This window comes from Carassius auratus, chromosome 42 (genome assembly GCF_003368295.1).
Source record: "Carassius auratus strain Wakin chromosome 42, ASM336829v1, whole genome shotgun sequence".
Taxonomy (NCBI): Eukaryota; Metazoa; Chordata; class Actinopteri; order Cypriniformes; family Cyprinidae; genus Carassius; species Carassius auratus.
This window is the reverse complement of record NC_039284.1, coordinates 9,103,930-9,122,507: the sequence shown is the minus strand read 5'-3', so window position 1 is coordinate 9,122,507 and position 18,578 is coordinate 9,103,930. Positions and strand designations below refer to the sequence as shown.

Below are 18,578 nucleotides of genomic sequence, written 5' to 3'. Positions count from 1 at the left end.
ATCCTCCCTTGTATCCTCTCTGTCTATTTCCGGCCCAGTCATGGCTGCAGCTGGACGCAGGAAGCGACTGTTTTCAGAATAGATATAAACAACAAGGAGCCAAATATAGTCTCGGAACTACGCCGTTTGAAGGAGTAACTATTGCGGAGTAACCTTTTGCTTTCTGACGCTTTGAAATATGGCTACGACAGCTCAGTTATTCGAGGTAAGTTAGGTCTCTTTTTTCCAAAGCTGTCACGGTCTGCGTTACAGCTCAGGCAGACTGTTTTCAGAGCTTATGCATCTGAGTGCAGTATTTACATGGTTTAGTTGTGATATATAATGCCATGCTGCATTCAGACAGTAGATTAACGCTGGTGTCACATAAATACGATCAGAACTATTCAGATTCTCTAGAGCACCTTTGTAGAAATAGAAATTTATTAAAGCTATTTTTCTGTGCATGCCATTAGCAGTTACATTTGGCTGATTATTAATTATTATTTGTGTGATCTTAACAGGAACCCTTTGATGCTGATGAGTATATCGAGAGACTGGCATGGAGAACTCCTGGAGGAGGCTCCAAAGGAGGTGCAGAAGCATTTGACCCAAAAAAGTGAGTCAGAAATTTTTATAAAGGTCATAAACAAACACCACAAGTCGTTTGACTTTAAATGTATGTTTATCATCATCTGTATTAAAAACCATGTGATCTAAACCTCAGGCTTAAATGTTTTAAATTCTTTTTTTTTTTTTTAACAAACAAACATGCTTTTGCATATGTATGATTTTCTTCTTGAAATTGTTTAGTTGTCTTCTAATTGTAAACAATGTGTCAGTGTATGACAAGCCCTTCAATACTGTACAAAAGAATCTTAAGATGCACCTCATGAGTGTGCAGTAGTAATTATTGGCTACCTTATAGAAGCTGAAATATAAGACTAAATTAACATTTTTATTTCATGTTATAAACACATTTTGATAGACACAGAAATAGACCAAGAGAGAGAGATGATTATGATGGGATCTCATAGTTTATGCCTTACTCATACTATATTATTCCAAAATCTGGAAGAAAAAAATGAATAATGTAGGAGTAAATGCCCATACGCTTTTGATTATTTGTGTTGTTTTTAGATTGTATTCATTTTCAGGTCTGCAGCTATTGCATTATTTAAATTCCTAAGAAGCCTGTATGCAGTTTATATATGTGAAGTGCATTCATGCTACGTATGCAGTATATAAATCTTAATTTTTACCTTATACACACTAAACACAGATTTCAGTTTGTTTATTAAAAATACTAAGAAAAATTGCATGCTTTTAGATACCAGATCCTAATAGTCTTATCCCTGTTTAGCACATTTTATTTAATTTTGAATTATTATTATACATTTTTTTTTTCAAAATAAAAGCAGAAAATGCAAAAAGAAAATATCTGGCATATTCTGGGCCTAGATCTACATACAGTGGCCCAAGAAAGTATTTTGAAGCCTAAACCACACTTAAACTTGTCCCATTATAAAAAATAATACCGGTAATAATGCTTTTAAAGAAATATAGCACAAACCCTTAAAAAAAAACACATTTCACAAAAAATAAGGTCAAATAAAAGAAGTTTAAATAGATAAAAGAACATTGTTTAAAATGAAAAACCTGTGGTGACCTCTGTGAATTTAACTGACTTCATATATCCGCTAATTTCACCTTGACACCAGTTGGTTAGAAGTAACTTGAAAAGTGCATTTAGTAAAGTTATTTGAGAGAAAACATATAAATTATTTATTTGCAAATGCCACTTGTTCCGCCACATATATTACATTTTCTAATGCATTGAAATTGGCCAAAAACTTTTTTAAAGATCCTTTTATAATAAATTTATAGCATGGATGTTATCACAACATATCATTTTCTTGAAGTTTGACTAGTTTGACAGTCGTTTCACTGTCAGAGACAAAAGCATTAAAAAGATAAGAAGTTTACTTTAACACACACGGACAGAGCAAAAGTGCTTTTGCATGCCAGAGCAGAAACATCGCCCCAAATTTTACACCAAGCTCTCAAATAACCCACCATGAAGAGGCTGTTGTGAGCTGGGCAAACCATTGACTTACAAATGATGGAAGAGAACAAATTTGAGGGGAAAAGATGTAGAGGAAAAAGAACTTAAGCTGCCAGCGGCGTTTAGGGAATTACGGTGATATGAGATTATATACTCATCACTTCAGAATGTTTTGCCACCACCCGGAGAATCCAAACTTGCTGAGTTGGAGCTTTTGACTTTGCTGTCCTACAAGTTCTTTGAAATGCAGCTGACGAAGCTTTTGGTTGTATGCGTGAGGTTTCCTAAATTTGTACACGCACAGAGAGGCTCTTTTTATGAAGTACCACAATTTCTGGTAACAGGCCATTAGCTGATTTGCTGCCGAGGTAAGTGCTTATGTGATCTCGACAAATAAGATGCTCTCCCTGGATGCTTTTTTTGCTTCACAGTTTGAGATCAGTCTCTCAGATTTTTTGGGCATCTATTTGGAAGAAGCATTCATGAAAGATAAATGAGTCTCAGCCCAGCGTATACTGATCCCTGCCGTTGAGCTGGTTTCAGGATCTGGGAACAGAGCTTCAGGCGTTTTCATATGATTGGTCAGGTTTATATAACATTTCCTCACAGATTACATGCTAGCCGAGCAAACTTAATTTGAGACGTAAGCCTACATCACGCAAATCAGACTGTGAAAGGTTTTTTTCTCAGTCTTCTTTGGACACAAAGAGTGTTCTTTGGAACGCTCACCGATGCCTCTGCTCTACTGTAGCTACTTTTCATTTATGAAAATGATTTCAGAGTTCTGCTTTACAGCGATTCTCCTCCTTTTGGTTAACTAGTATCCATGTATGATATATGAACAAATTTCAACATACAGTTATGTTTAACCCTATTTGCAAGGCTTATGTGGCAAGTACATAATAATAAATGATTAATAAGTAGTAATGGTGCATCATTATGTAAGCTATGCATGTACTATACGCTTACAGGGTTTTTGCTGAAATACACCAAGAATGACATTATAAATGGACTTCAGGGGAAAAAATATATGTTGTATTCCCTTTAATGTGTTTAAAGTATTTAAAATGCTTGTCAAGAGAGTAATTGTGCTTTGCTGCCAGCAGCTCTATAATGTCATGTCTTTGGTTCCAGGTTGCTGGAAGAGTTTGTGAACCACATTGAGGAGCTAAAACTGCTGGATGAAAGGATTCAAAGGAAGGTGGAGAAGTTGGAGCAGCAATGTCACCGTGAAGCCAAGGAGTTTGCCCACAAGGTCCAAGACCTGCAAAGAAGCAACCAAGTCAGTGGCCTATACATTTTAGCATTTATTTTAAGATTGGATCTTTGAACCATTTGAGTAGCCATATGTTACTTATTCTGAATTATATTACATGAGCCTATAAATGTAACCTATAGGACCTTAACGTTCTTGTTATGCTTGTTTCAAAGGTAGCCTTCCAGCACTTCCAGGAGTTGGATGAACATATCAGTTACGTGGCCACCAAGGTGTGTCATCTGGGGGATCAGCTTGAAGGAGTCAATACTCCAAGACAGAGGGCAGTGGAGGCTCAGAGACTCATGACGTACTTCAACGAGTTCCTGGATGGAGAACTACGCAGTGATGTCTTCACCAATCCAGAAAAGGTCAGAGGCCAAGAGGACCACATTCAGACCACAGAGGGATACAATTACATATTGGCGTATATTTTCATTGATTTTTTGCATTTCAAGTGTAGCTACATCATTCAGAATCATGGGCATGATCTAAAAAGTCAGTTGTTGTGTGGCATCAGACAGACAGTGTTGAACATGAATGCATCATCTTTTGAGGATTACAGTTAATTGTGTTGTCAAATGTTTGTACGGTATAGCTTCTCTTAGTTGTCGTCATTCATGGGAGATTATGCCATTTTGGCTAATGAGCTGGTTATTTATTTATACCTAGACATTTCAGATGCCAAAAAAAAAAATTAAAAAAGTGAGGGGCTGTTTGATGAAGTATAATATTTCAATGGAAACTTATTTTTTCTGTTAGTTACATGAGGGAAAATCGTAGTTAAAATCAGCTTTTACAGAATAAACTGAGATTCATGCCAAAATTTGAAGGCTGCTATTGGATCATTGAAGGTAAATGCCGTTTTTATGTGACTATGCATTACTTAAAAAAAAGTTTATGTCCTACTAGCTACATTCTGCCTTATGAACTAAATGGTGCAACCAAATTAAGTACAGATTTAGTTAAAAAAAAAAACTAAACTATTAGTTTCTAAGCCCCTAGCATTTCAATTTAAGGAAGAACAGCTGGTGCAGCTTTACCCATGACAGGCCACATCCTGATGAGTGACTGTGGGTATATACATGTGGGTAATGTTGCCTATGGATTTCAGATTTTTTGGGAAAAACTGGACTTTTTAGATAGTTCCTTGTTGAACTGTTGCAACCAAAGCCGATAAAATTTTGTGATGCATACCACTATAATGGATGCCTGTGGCTAATATACTGTATGTGGCCTGCTCAGATGTTGATGTACGCCAACTTAATTGGAAATGCCACTTTATAAATTAATCTCTCAAGTCACTCGGTAATGATGTGGCAAGTCTTACATCTTCTGATGCTATTAGCATAAGGCCACCAACATGCTTCCAGAGAGCCATGTGGGAATATACCCGCCAGACATTTCAGTATTTCTCAAGACGTACACACCTCCAGAAGAGAAAAGAGGGGAAGTGAGATGGGGGAATGGAAGGAACGAAGGCTGGGTTAATCCCTGTGAAAGGGAGGGCCGGGCCCAGGCAGCGAGGAGACAAGCGCCGGTAAAACCCCCTACTGCTGGGAGACGGCTACATCACTTACATGGGATTTAGCTAATCTTAGCTGGGGGACAGATACTTAGAAAACCTCGGCGAGGAGAGCGGAAAAGGGATGGATCCACCTCACGGGAGCACAATAATGATGTTAGCTGAGGCAGGCAGGAGAAGTAGAGTGGGAAAAGAGGATATGTGGACTGCATGGCCTTTCGGATAGCCTTTTCTTCTCCTCGTCCATTGGGCTTAAAGGTAGAGGTGGGGGGTTCTTGTCAGGGTCCTGTTTTTGCCTAGACTTGCTACCTGCCCGTGGGGACAGATTATGGAAGGTGATTTACTGAGGGATTAGATGAGTCCTTTCTTAATAGTCATGAGTGAGCGTGAGGTGTTGGCTGGGCAGCGGCTGATGGACAGGTGTTAAGGTCTGCTGATGATGAGGTTCAGGTGTGCAGGGGATGAGCTAAGTCTTATCATCCTCATGGTGGACAAGAAGAGTGAGGTACATGCACGAGAGGGACAGATTTACTGTAAGCCGATCCCTAGATTGAAGGGTGCTGCCTCTGGCCTATGTTTGTGTATTAAGGTGCATGTCCTGTAGTGACCATTTTCCCTGTCTCACCATGGTCTGTTCTCATCCCAAACAGATAAAAGAAGCTGCAGACATCATTCAGAAGTTGCACCTGATCGCTCAGGAGCTGCCGTTTGATAGGTAAGTGACCTGCAGATGGAGTCTAGGCCATATTGGAGGTTCGGGGAACAGTGTACAATCTTGTGCTGTACAAGAGATCAAATAAACAGCATTGATTATACGTTAAAGACCAAAGCATACTTTGGTTTTTATTGTGTATGCTTAGCGTATAAATTTGACCAGACACACAAACTTTCAAAGTATACTCTATTTGATAGCATGCACGTACACAGGCGCTCTACATATGCAAAGTAGAAAGTTTCAGCTTTCTCCAGTTTCTGTGCTGTTTCTCTCCATTATGATCAATAAAATTTGTAAGTACTTGATTAAACTAGAGTTGCAGGTATCTCTTAACCCTCTCACACAAGCACTTGTCAACACTGCCCTCTGTTGTTACTGTGGTTTCTGGTACCCGTTGTTGTTACGTTTCTACCATTTTGACTGTGAAACAGCAGCCCGGGTCGATGTTGCCATCTCTGCGGAACAAATAATTATGGCACAAAAATTATGTTTGCATGTTCAACCTGAGAGACCTTGAAAAATCGTACCGCACACATCCTATGTTGATGACAAAGTTAATGCATGTGCAGTGCATGCATGCCCTAGCGTACATGAAGAGTTCTGAAGAGTAGAATTTCTGCACCGTTTGCTTAATGGAATTGCAAAAAAATTTCCCATCTGCCTTTGGTAATATTTTAACTTTAGGGCAAAATTCAAAGCAAGCAAATGTGGTAATGCATTGACCAAGACATAACAAGTGAAAATTTCTTCATTCACATAGTTTGTTTTGACTGTGTCTGAGATCTAAGCAAAAGTTCAAACATGCTTGTTGTGATATTCTCTCACTGATCATTTTTAGTGGTCTCAAAAAAGAGATGTGTTTCAAATTCCCTCTGTTCTTCTCTCTTTTCCATGCTTGTTTTCCTCGTTATGTCCCAATACAGATTTTCTGATGTCAAGGCCAAGATAGCAAGTAAGCAGCAGTAGACTAAACAAGACAGCAATGTTATTTACACGTCTGCTAAATGTGCAGTGTTAACATAAGACCTGTGTTTATTTGAAAGGTAAATATCATGACCTTGAGCGTCAGCTGATCCAGGAGTTCACAGCAGCTCAGCGAAGGGGAGAGATTGGGCGCATGCGTGAGGTGGCAGCTGTCCTGTTACATTTTAAGGTTTGTTGGGAGATACAGTGAAGAGCACTAAGGAGGATCATAATACTCCTTATTTTGGACATTTGTTCCATTTATAATATGAAATTATTATTTCTTATCTTATCACTTCACTTCACTTCTGTTCATCACAGGGTTATGCCCACTGTGTGGATGTCTACATCAAGCAATGCCAAGAGGTACCAGACTGAATCTGAAACTGAGAGTGTTTCTGTTCTTTTTACGTATCTATCAAGAGGCCAAATGTTTGTATGTTACATCACCAGTGTCTTTTGGTGTTTGCAGGGAGCGTACATGCGGAATGATGTATTTGAAGATATTGCCATTCTGTGTCAGCGGGTTAATAAACAGGTTGGAGAGGTTTTCTGCAGTCCAGAGACTGTCATGGCTAAACTCATTCAGAGCATCTTTGAGAATAAGATACAGGTATGTAACACGTACACATTAACAAATTATAAACAGTAATTTCTATGGCTGTTGCTCATGCTTTATTAAGAGACGCGAACAAATGAAATGATGCCCTTGTATGCGAAAAAACTAATCTGGAGATTTAAAGTAGGGACTTGAGTTACATACAGTCATGGCCAAAAATATAGGCACCCTTGGTAAATATGGACAAAGGTGGCTGTGAAAATTAATCTGTGTTGTTAATCCTTTTGATCTTTTATTTTAAAAAATCACAAAAATCTAACCTTTCATTTGATAATAAGAATTTAAAATGGGGGGGGGGTGACATTATGAAATAAATGTTTTTCTCAAATACACGGACACAATTATTGTATAGAAATTCTTATGAGTAAAATAGAGAAGAAGCACCAACATGGAGCTGGGAATCTAAAGGGTCTGAAGTGATTCTGGATGAAGGAATGGTCTCTGATCTCTTGTGAGGTGTTCTCTAACCTCATCAGGCATTATAGGAGAATATTTTGAGCCGCTAAACTGGCAAATGGAAGTTTCAAAAAGTATTGAATAAAAGGGTGTTGTTAATTGTGGCCAATGTTTATTGGAGAAAAACATTTATTTTATGATGATACCCCCCGCATTTTAAATTCTCATTATCCAATGAAAGGTTAGATTTTTGTGAATTTGGTTAAATAAAAGATCAAAAGGATTAACAATGCAGACAATACATTTTCACATCCTTTTTTGTTCATATTTACCAAGGGTGCTGATATTTTTGGCCATGACTGTATAAAGACCAGATTGTAGTACAGACTTGAGGAGGACCAGTAAACAACTGACCAGAACACCGTAGCAACCACGTAGCATTAGTCTAGCATTATGTGAGTTTGCACAGGCAAGTACTACACTCTTCGGGACGTTAAAATATAGTTCTAAATCTAGCATTTTGTTATTTTACTTATTTAGTGTTATCACAATACAAAAAAATTCAGTAGTCTGTACCATTATCATTAAAGTTTCAAAGTTTTTCTGTACCAGGTTTGGTACCATGGAAAAACTTTTGGAACATATTGCCAGACTAATATAGATGTCCTACTCCACCTTTAATGGACATAGTTGAAAGACTCTATATAATTGTTTTTTGTATTGTTGTTTATTGTTATTTTAGTTTAACACTGGACTTTTCCAGCTGTAACTTTACCTGCTGCTGTGGACAGGGCTTTTTTTCTTTAGCACTTATATACTGTATGTATATATACAGTCTTGTTCAAAATAATAGCAGTACAATGTGACTAACCAGAATAATCAAGGTTTTTAGTATATTTTTTATTGCTACATGGCAAACAAGTTACCAGTAGGTTCAGTAGATTGTCAGAAAACAAACAAGACCCAGCATTCATGATATGCACGCTCTTAAGGCTGTGCAATTGGGCAATTAGTTGAAAGGGGTGTGTTCAAAAAAATAGCAGTGTCTACCTTTGACTGTACAAACTCAAAACTATTTTGTACAAACATTTTTTTTTCTGGGATTTAGCAATCCTGTGAATCACTAAACTAATATTTAGTTGTATGACCACAGTTTTTTAAAACTGCTTGACATCTGTGTGGCATGGAGTCAACCAACTTGTGGCACCTCTCAGCTGTTATTCCACTCCATGATTCTTTAACAACATTCCACAATTCATTCACATTTCTTGGTTTTGCTTCAGAAACAGCATTTTTGATATCACCCCACAAGTTCTCAATTGGATTAAGGTCTGGAGATTGGGCTGGCCACTCCATAACATTAATTTTGTTGGTTTGGAACCAAGACTTTGCCCGTTTACTAGTGTGTTTTGGGTCATTGTCTTGTTGAAACAACCATTTCAAGGGCATGTCCTCTTCAGCATAGGGCAACATGACCTCTTCAAGTATTTTAACATATGCAAACTGATCCATGATCCCTGGTATGCGATAAATAGGCCCAACACCATAGTAGGAGAAACATGCCCATATCATGATGCTTGCACCTCCATGCTTCACTGTCTTCACTGTGTACTGTGGCTTGAATTCAGAGTTTGGGGGTCGTCTCACAAACTGCCTGTGGCCCTTGGACCCAAAAAGAACAATTTTACTCTCATCAGTCCACAAAATGTTCCTCCATTTCTCTTTAGGCCAGTTGATGTGTTCTTTGGCAAATTGTAACCTCTTCTGCACATGCCTTTTTTTTAACAGAGGGACTTTGCGGGGGATTCTTGAAAATAGATTAGCTTCACACAGACGTCTTCTAACTGTCACAGTACTTACAGGTATCTCCAGACTGTCTTTGATCATCCTGGAGGTGATCATTGGCTGAGCCTTTGCCATTCTGGTTATTCTTCTATCCATTTTGATGGTTGTCTTCCGTTTTCTTCCACGTCTCTCTGGTTTTGCTCTCCATTTTAAGGCATTGGAGATCATTTTAGCTGAACAGCCTATCATTTTTTGCACCTCTTTATAGGTTTTCCCCTCTCTAATCAACTTTTTAATCAAAGTACGCTGTTCTTCTGAACAATGTCTTGAACGACCCATTTTCCTCAGCTTTCAAATGCATGTTCAACAAGTGTTGGCTTCATCCTTAAATAGGGGCCACCTGATTCACACCTGTTTCTTCACAAAATTGATGACCTCAGTGATTGAATGCCACACTGCTATTTTTTTGAACACACCCCTTTCAACTAATTCAACTAATTGCCCAATTGCACAGCCTTAAGAGCGTGCATATCATGAATGCTGGGTCTCATTTGTTTTCTGAGAATCTACTGAACCTACTGGTAACTTGTTTGCCACGTAGCAATAAAAAAATATACGAAAAACCTTGATTATTCTGGTTAGTCACATTGTACTGCTATTATTTTGAACAAGACTGTATATATATATATATACACACTATTTATTGTCATATTTTGTAATATTTGCATTGTTTTATTTAAAAATGTTATTCTTGTCCAGTTGTTATCCAATTAGGAAGAAATGCCTATATATATATATATATATATATATATATATATATATATATATATATATATATATATATATAAGAAGAAAACACAATGAAGGACAAAGAAACATGTTACATGAAACAGAACAAGTGGCACTTGTGGAGTCTAAATGCAGATTCATGTAATAATTATAAAAGCTGTCTTCACTGCACATTAAATCTCTTATTTACATCATGTTTACACTTCGTTGATTATAATGAAAGTGCACAGAATGCTTCTGATTCTGACGGTGCTTACGAAAATACATGTGAAAGTATTTGAAAGCCGCTGCCTATCAACATTTATTGACTCATGAATTGACTTATGATTTTAGGCTCATGTCAAAGAAAGACTAGAGGAGACACGCCACTCTGATGTGGAGCAATACCTCAAGAACCTCTATGACCTCTATTCACGGTATCAATCAGAATTTCATCATTATCAGTTATTACAATTGTTCCTTTTGCTCTCATAAAACCATGTGTTTGTCTTGTCTGCAATGGTTTAAAGTCTCAGATATATGTCAAATGAATTACTGAACACCAGCTTTGAACTGTCATAACTCATTTGTTTTTAGGACTACGGCACTGGCTGCTAAGCTCACAGACTTTAACTTGGGCTCAGACAAGCAAACTTTTCTATCTAAACTGATAAAAAATATATTCTCCTGTTATCTGGAGAGCTACATAGACATGGAGCGACAATATCTGCAGAACCGCAGTGGCTTGATTCTTCAGCGCTTTTATGACTCTAAGAACCACCAAAAACGTCCTATAGGCACGGGAAGGTGAGGAACTGTTGCTCGGTTGGATGATTTTTCTTTTTTTTCAGAGTTACTCTTGAAACATTAGAGCGGGTTTTTTAGATACATGTCTTGAATAGATTTCTTATCTTTACTGCCATCTCTTGTCCTCATTTTGACAGTATGCAGGAGCTAAAAGAAAGGATTAGACAACGCACTAACCTGCCTCTGGGACCCAGCATTGACACACATGGAGAGACTCTCCTCTCACAAGAGGTTGTAGTTAACCTGCTGCAGGAAACCCGACAATCCTTTGAGAGATGCAACAAGGTAAATGAATTTTAAGAAAACACCTCAAGTCTGTTTCTGTTGGAAGTTGTGGTCTGATATTAGCTTGATAGACCCTTTTTCTGTCTTTGTTGCAGTTGTCAGACCCAGCAGATCTATCAAAAAATGCCTTCTCCATTTTCCTGCTTTTGGTGGAGTACCTGTGTGTGGACCATATAGACTATGCGCTAGAGATTGGGCTGTCAGGTATGACCAACACGGAACGGTTGATAGTAAAATGTAACACTCTAATGTAATTAGCGGTTTGTACAAATAAAGGTTATAAGTGTAAACTGAACTTAAAAAGTCGAAAATGTAATTTTAAAAATGTTTTCATCAACTGACATAAGTCACTGGAAAATATTACTGCATAAAAAAATAGATTGAAATTGCTCTTGTATAGAGTTAAACTTGCTAAGATAAAAGACAATGATGTGTGAACCAGACCAGTTCACACGGTTGTCTAAATTATTGAATCGGTATAAAAAAAAAAAGTTTGAAAAAATATTAACCAAATAATCTCAATAATTTGTTAGTGCAGTGGGAACGATGTTATATAGAAATGGGAAGGGGGGGAATCCAGATAGAGTCCATTACAAAAAAAGCATGTCTTCACCCATTCTCCATACTAAATGAAAAACTATAATGCACTGAAAAACATGAAAAATGTAAAACTATTACAGCCTTGGTTTAAATTGAATTGAAGTCAAATTGACACAATGATCGATTTTTTTTTCTTCCTGAAAAAGTTTTTTAGTGCAACATAATGAAGTACAAATCATACCCATTAGATGTTTAATTAATGTGTGTTTTATGGATCTTGTAATCCTACAAAGTGGATTTTCTTATTTTTCACAGTTGTGCAGTTAAGTTTCAGTTTAGTCCCTGTCAGCTAGTCATGGGTCATATGGTTTATGTCGAGTTTGTTCTTTACATGATGACCACAGGAAGAAGATTAATTTATCCACAAGTGTGTCCCAGTGTAGCTGTGTGCCATTAGGTTTATGTAGTAAACTATTATTATGTGAAAGTGAAACCGTAGTGCTTTGCATTCACAAAAATCAAGTCAAGATGAGGCAATGAGAGTTCATTTGAAGTTCCTTACTCCAACATTGGGATGCTGTTCATGTGGTTAATATGATCATTCTTACATGACTTGAAAACAGCATTAGCTCCTCTGAATGCATCTGAAGTGGACCATTTGTCTTTTGACTTGCACAGCCATCCCATCTGCAGATGCCAAAAATGCCAACCTCTACTTTTTGGATGTGGTTCAGCAGGCCAACACAATCTTTCACCTCTTTGATAAGCAGTTTAATGATCATCTTATGCCTCTTATTAGGTGAGTTTGACTGACTTTGTTTCACTAGCTCTTATCTCTGCGACTACTAACTGGTGTCTTTACCATTACATTTGTTTGAACTCTAACCCCTGTAGCTCCTCTCCCAAGTTGACGGAGTGCCTGCACAAGAAGAAAGAGGTGATCGAACAGATGGAGGTGAAGCTGGACACCGGGATTGATCGGTTGGTTCATGACTCTCTGAAATATCTGTTTAATGGAGCATCATTCACAATCAAAGCATATCTTTGACTTCATCCTTGCCATTAAATGCAATTTCTGTGACCGTCTCTTATGTTTGCTTGTTTTTAGGACACTAAATTGCATGGTAGGCCAGATGAAGCACATCCTGGTGAATGAACAGAAGAAAACCGACTTCAAGCCAGAAGATGAGAACAATGTCATGATACAGTACACTACAGTAAGATCTTAAAACCATGTTATTGTCTCGTGAAACTTGTATCAGTGCAGTGAAAAGATTCTGTGAATAACAGCCTAAGAAATATTGAGACTCTGATAATGCACTGATAGCACTGTAGAAGAATTTTTTGTATTAGTAGCCACATCCTGTTTGATTTTGCTGTGTCATCTTTCCTGTGCTCTTTCATCAAGGCGTGCTCAAAGGTGTGTGCCTATGTGAGCAAGCAGGTGGAGCGTGTGCGGCGGTCCATGGATGGTAAGAACGTGGACACGGTCTTGACTGAGCTGGGAGTGCGGTTCCACCGGCTGATCCACGAGCACCTGCAGCAGTTCAGCTACAGCTCCATGGGTGGTATGCTAGCCATCTGTGATGTGGCAGAATACCGCCGCTCTGCCAAAGATTTCAAGGTAAGAAGAGGTCAAAGGTCTTATTTTTGCCACCTCATGGCATTGTTGATTTATCAGCAATTACTCTCATCTTGTTCCAAACCCATAAGACATTCATTCATCGTTGAAACACTAATGACAATATTTTTAACGAAAACTGAGAGATTTCTTTCCCTCTGTAAAATTTCCTCAAAACGTTACCGCTTCAAAAGGTGCATAAAGAAATGGTTAAAGTAATCCGTTTGAATGGATGGATTCTAATTCTTTTGAAGAGGTGAGATTAATGTGATCAAAAATATTGAATTTAGGCTTTCAGTCACATGAAGACATTGATCAGTGCACATACATAGAGTCCATCAAATACAGTAAAAGCTGAATTTCTAATGGAACCTCAAACTTTCTTGAGGAACATGCAAGAAGAGACGTCTCTGGGTTTGTATTACTACCAGATCCACGCAAATCTGGGAAGGTTTTTCACTTCTTCTGAATGGATTATAAGAGAAAATCTTCATTTAAATGAATTCATACATGGACAAATTTGCTCTGAATACAATACTAGACTTTATTTGTTAGGAATGCAGTGTACTTTTTCTGTAGCAGATTTCATGTATGGGGATGCCTTGATTCACTTATTTTAGTATTTACAGTTTTATTTTTCTTTATTAAAAAAATATACTAGACTGCAAAATGAATAAAGGGGGTCAACTATTTATTTGGTTATTTGCCAAAAATATGTATTAATTATTATACAGTTAATTGTTTTAAAATAAATTTGCCTCTGCCATCATTCAAAACTTTTGGTTTTAATGAAATAAATGTAATTAATTTAAATATCATAGCAATAAGGATTCTTTAATTAATCAAATGAGGCAGTAAAGAGATTTAATAGCATTAGAAATTTTCAATTTCAAATAATTGTTGTTCTTTCGAACTTTCTATAATAATAATAATAATAATAATAAAAAAGTAAATTCTCAAATAAGAGAGAAATTTTATACATTCCTCACCACAACCAACCAGGAATTATATTTAAAAAAAATGGTTCATAACAGTGCCATAGCTAAAGTTAAGCTTCTTGCTTCAATAGTTGACTTAAACTGTACCAATGCCTCTGCAGAAAGTTATTCATGTGTGTGGTGTTACTGAACAGCATTGTGAATTAAAGTATTTACATTGAGACATGGATCAATTCAACAAATTGTACTTCTCCAAATATAATAGGTATGCACGTAACCGCTGCATCTAAATCCTCCACAGGTTCCTCTCGTGCTCCAGCTCTTCGACACGCTTCATGCTCTGTGTAACCTTCTGGTTGTGGCTCCGGACAACCTCAAACAGGTGTGCTCCGGAGAGCAGCTGACCAACCTCGACAAGAACCTCCTCCACGCTTTCGTCCAGCTGAGAGTAGACTACCGCTCAGCCCGACTGGGACGCCATTTCAGCTAATGACCATCAGGGCTGCTCAATTACCACACGGCCGTCAATTCAGAGCTGCGAGAAACACAAGTGGCCAATCTTGACTGTCTTTGTCTGTGATTCAGTGTGGAAATTAAACTTTGTGTTTAACGAACAAAGGGCAGCTGTTTCAAAGCCCAACCCTTTCCAAGTCCCCCAGTTTTAAGTTACGCATTTTGTTCTGTATGCAGGTTTATGATATCATTTTAAAAGGATGTATAATGAAAGTAGAGGGCCCCCGTATCTTCGGCTTCGAATGGAGAGAGGGTGATCATCTCAGTTAGATGAACCAAGGTGGGCCACTCAAATCATTCTGCCACTGGACTTGGGTGGTCAAGGGACTTGTTTTTATTTGCTTTTATTTTGATTGTGCCAAATCCATCCTCTGTGGCTCTACTGGGAGGAAAGAAAGAAAGGATCAATGAGTTTGTCAAGCTCATTTCACTCAGGCTCTTGTGCACACATAGGGAGACATTTACTGTTTTGAGCTGAACAATGCAGGTGTACATGTTGCCATGCTTTGAAAGCTAATTTTGTTCTAAATTAATTTCATACTCTTAAAGCGAATACATTAACACATTGATTTCAAAATTCAGTTAGGGCTGTTTAATGAGGAATTCTGTAAATAATAATAATAATAATAATAATAATAAAATTACATTAGAATGGTTTCATCTCCAAACTGTCCTACACCCTGCAATGCTGACCTTTCCAGTGTTATTTTGGAGATGTACATGATAAATATTCCATCTTTGCTAACAGCCTGCTGCTTACAAAAAATCAAAGTGATATTTGCATACAGTCAAATAACAATCACATAATTATTAAACAATTATTTGGCTTTGAGAGTTAGCTCTGAGTGTTGTGTGAGGTTTCAAAGGGCTCAGGTCACACACTGTTGTTTCTTAAAGACTGATCTGATCTTAATTAGGACTTTTTTTTTTTAATTCTTATGGATATTCTGTAGCTCAGTGAACAGAAATGTGGGCGTTGCCACCAGCCACAAACCATTAATCCAAGACACTTTTATCTGACAGGGATGAGTTGGATGCAGTAATGTCATATGACCAGTTGAACTCTAACCCTTAACCTCTTATGAAGAGGCAGGGGTCAGGATCTTTGACCTCTGGGAATGACCTAGGTGTGTTAGACTGTTAGAAAGGATTAGATGGTCTGATTCTTGATTCTGTTATTCTGTGCTGATTTCAAACATGAATTTATGTCAAAATCACACTGTATGCGCTGATTCTTGTGTCCAAGCTGCTTATTATAATCAATTATTTCCAACAAAATAAAAAGTGTGAAACAATAAGACAATAAACAATAAAAAAGTGTTTTTTGAGGGTGGTTTCAAACCCACTGGATTTGTACTATTATGCAGTAAATTTTCATGTCTGAATAATATCTTTTTAATTTAGATAAAACATTATCCAAAATATAATTAAACTTCTTTATATAAATAATCAACAGTTATTTATGTCTATAAAAATAGAGTTCACAAGGACTCATCATGTATTCTTAACCACGAAGTCTTCTTCCCAAAGGAGTAAAATTATTCTTTTTTCTTTAAAGACAAAATTGGAGAAAACTGCTCAGTTTAAGCGCCAGGCAGCAGTGTTTTAAGATGTGTGCGGTCTTCACGGCCAGGAGGAGATAGAAACGCTTCAGAGCTGAACTGAGCTTCTGTTTTCACCACAGTGTGCCGTTCCTACAATGACAAACAGGCACAAAGTTAAACAGCACTAATTATTAGGATAATATGAATATCATCACTGCCAGGAAAATTCAATTCTCTCAGCCCTAATCACAACTGGATAGCTTGTAAAAATTATTTTGTTAGGCCCTGGTGCAAACAGCGCGGCCTTTTCCAAACATTTAAGAACTATTTGTTTTGCGTGGCGATTAGCGTTTGCTGGGAGCGAGCACGCGCGCGCGGGAAGCGATAACCGTTGAGAGGTAACGGCTGACTCGGGGTGAGTGTGAACGAGGACCGCTGCTGCTGTTTTTTTGGGGCCTGTGTGTTTGAGCAGGTGGCGAGGATTATCGGTGCTGCTGTCAACACTGAAGCCTGGATGAAGCTCTGCTCACCCTTTCCTGAGTCTGCTCATTGGAGCTCACCATTTTAGCATTTCACTCTCACACATCGGAAGAGGTATCGTAATGTTTGTTTGGGGGAAGGAAACCGTTCACTGACGTTTCCTCAAGAGGAATTAATTAATAATGATATTTCTCCAGTTGTGGATCAATATTTAAAAGTCGTTAGACGTTCAAGTCTACTTTTTTCTGTTTCTGTTAACGTTACTGGGTACAACAGTTAAATTAGCAAACTTTGCCGTAAAGTTCTCCATTAGCATAGACGGACTTTGACCTGAACTCAGTATGTGAATCCCCTGAGACCCGAGCAAGTTTTCTCTTAACATGAGCAACAATAGTTATACATAACGTTACCATCTAATAAACATATTGCTGGTTTTAGCAATAAATACAAAAAATAATAATAATGAAATTAAACAATTTTAAAGGGGATATTAGTTTCAGGTAAAAACATGCACTGAGTCCTGATGTTCACTGCAGAGGACATTATCTCATTCAGTCTTGCGAATTAAATCATACTTTAATATGAGGAAAGGGTTATTTACCAGAAACTATATAATTCAAAAATATAAATGCTAGGTGAAAAATAACAAAATATTTGTTAAAAAATATATATATATATATTGAAATTCTGAGAGCTTGTAATGTGTCCTTTCACAGTATAGCAGACTGCTTTCATAAAATGAATATAAATTGTCCATCTATACTGTGGAATAATATGTCTCAATAATACTGTATGATATTTAAATGCTCCGTTTTAGGATTAAAGCTCTGTAGTATTTTTTATTGTGTGGGGCAAAACTGAGAGTGCAATGCAGTAATACAATGATGATTGAGAGAGGTATAAATAAACGTTCCTCAAATGCCTTTTGTGTAATATATATTTTATATACTCACATTTTAACATGATAAAAAAAAAATAGATGTATACTGTAAATAAGCATGTAAACATAAACTGCTTCAGTTCTGGAGTTTACTTAATAAAAATAATTAAAAATGTCAGTACGTCAATTTTTATGTACGTTTAATGATTTTCCTTTCTAAAAAGAATTAGATATCAAACAGAAGACATTTAGTAGATTTTGTAAAACAGATTTTCCAGCAAAGTTTTGATCATGTCGTTATTTTAGAGGCATCAAATATGATACATCACTGTTAAAGGCTTTGTATTACCCAGATACACACCTCACATCCTCATGTTGTTGTTTCTCAGAGTTAACTTTTGACTTCAGTTTTCTAGGCCCCAAACTGAAAAATAAAAGATCAAACACATCTTGATGTTCCTCAGTCATATTCTCACAACTTTACTAAAGCTTGTGGTTACAAGAGCCTATACCCACACACACTTAATTAGTTATTAAATAGTAAATCCAGTATTATTTGCAGCGTTATTATTCGCTCCCACAACCGTTGGTCTGGTCCACGCTGCCTCCAGTGCCCTCCAGTGTCGTGGCAGCCCACAAATCCCAGCTTGAGCGCGTCACTCTCTCAAATCGCCCTCTCTCTGCCTCCTGGAGCAGTGACAATACAGCATTACAGCACTCAATCCATGTCAACAGCAGCTTTGCTTAATGCCAGCTCAAAGCTTTTAAGCTAAATCTTCACCTAATGATGCTGAACGATTAGCCCTTTGCTCTTATTGCTGTCGATAGACTCATATCAATTAGTGATTGTTTGTTTGTGTGTTTGTTCGTGTATTGAGGTGAAGCTCTTGTGCATTACCGTAT

At 37.4% G+C, this 18,578-nt stretch overlaps 1 protein-coding gene across 1 annotated transcript; it reads left to right on the top strand.

Annotated features, from left to right (window-relative positions):
• The first annotated feature begins 21 nt into the window (after positions 1-21).
• Positions 22-16,099, top strand: LOC113060569 (exocyst complex component 5). Its single transcript, XM_026229588.1, has 18 exons — positions 22-205; positions 501-595; positions 3,176-3,323; positions 3,473-3,667; positions 5,472-5,536; positions 6,460-6,488; positions 6,580-6,689; positions 6,821-6,865; positions 6,972-7,112; positions 10,422-10,504; positions 10,665-10,874; positions 11,012-11,159; positions 11,255-11,363; positions 12,378-12,498; positions 12,594-12,680; positions 12,808-12,916; positions 13,108-13,323; positions 14,560-16,099. The coding sequence occupies exons 1-18, from the start codon at positions 179-181 to the stop codon at positions 14,746-14,748; spliced, it is 2,127 nt and encodes a 708-aa protein (XP_026085373.1). The 5' UTR covers positions 22-178; the 3' UTR covers positions 14,749-16,099.
• Positions 16,100-18,578: the final 2,479 nt, after the last annotated feature.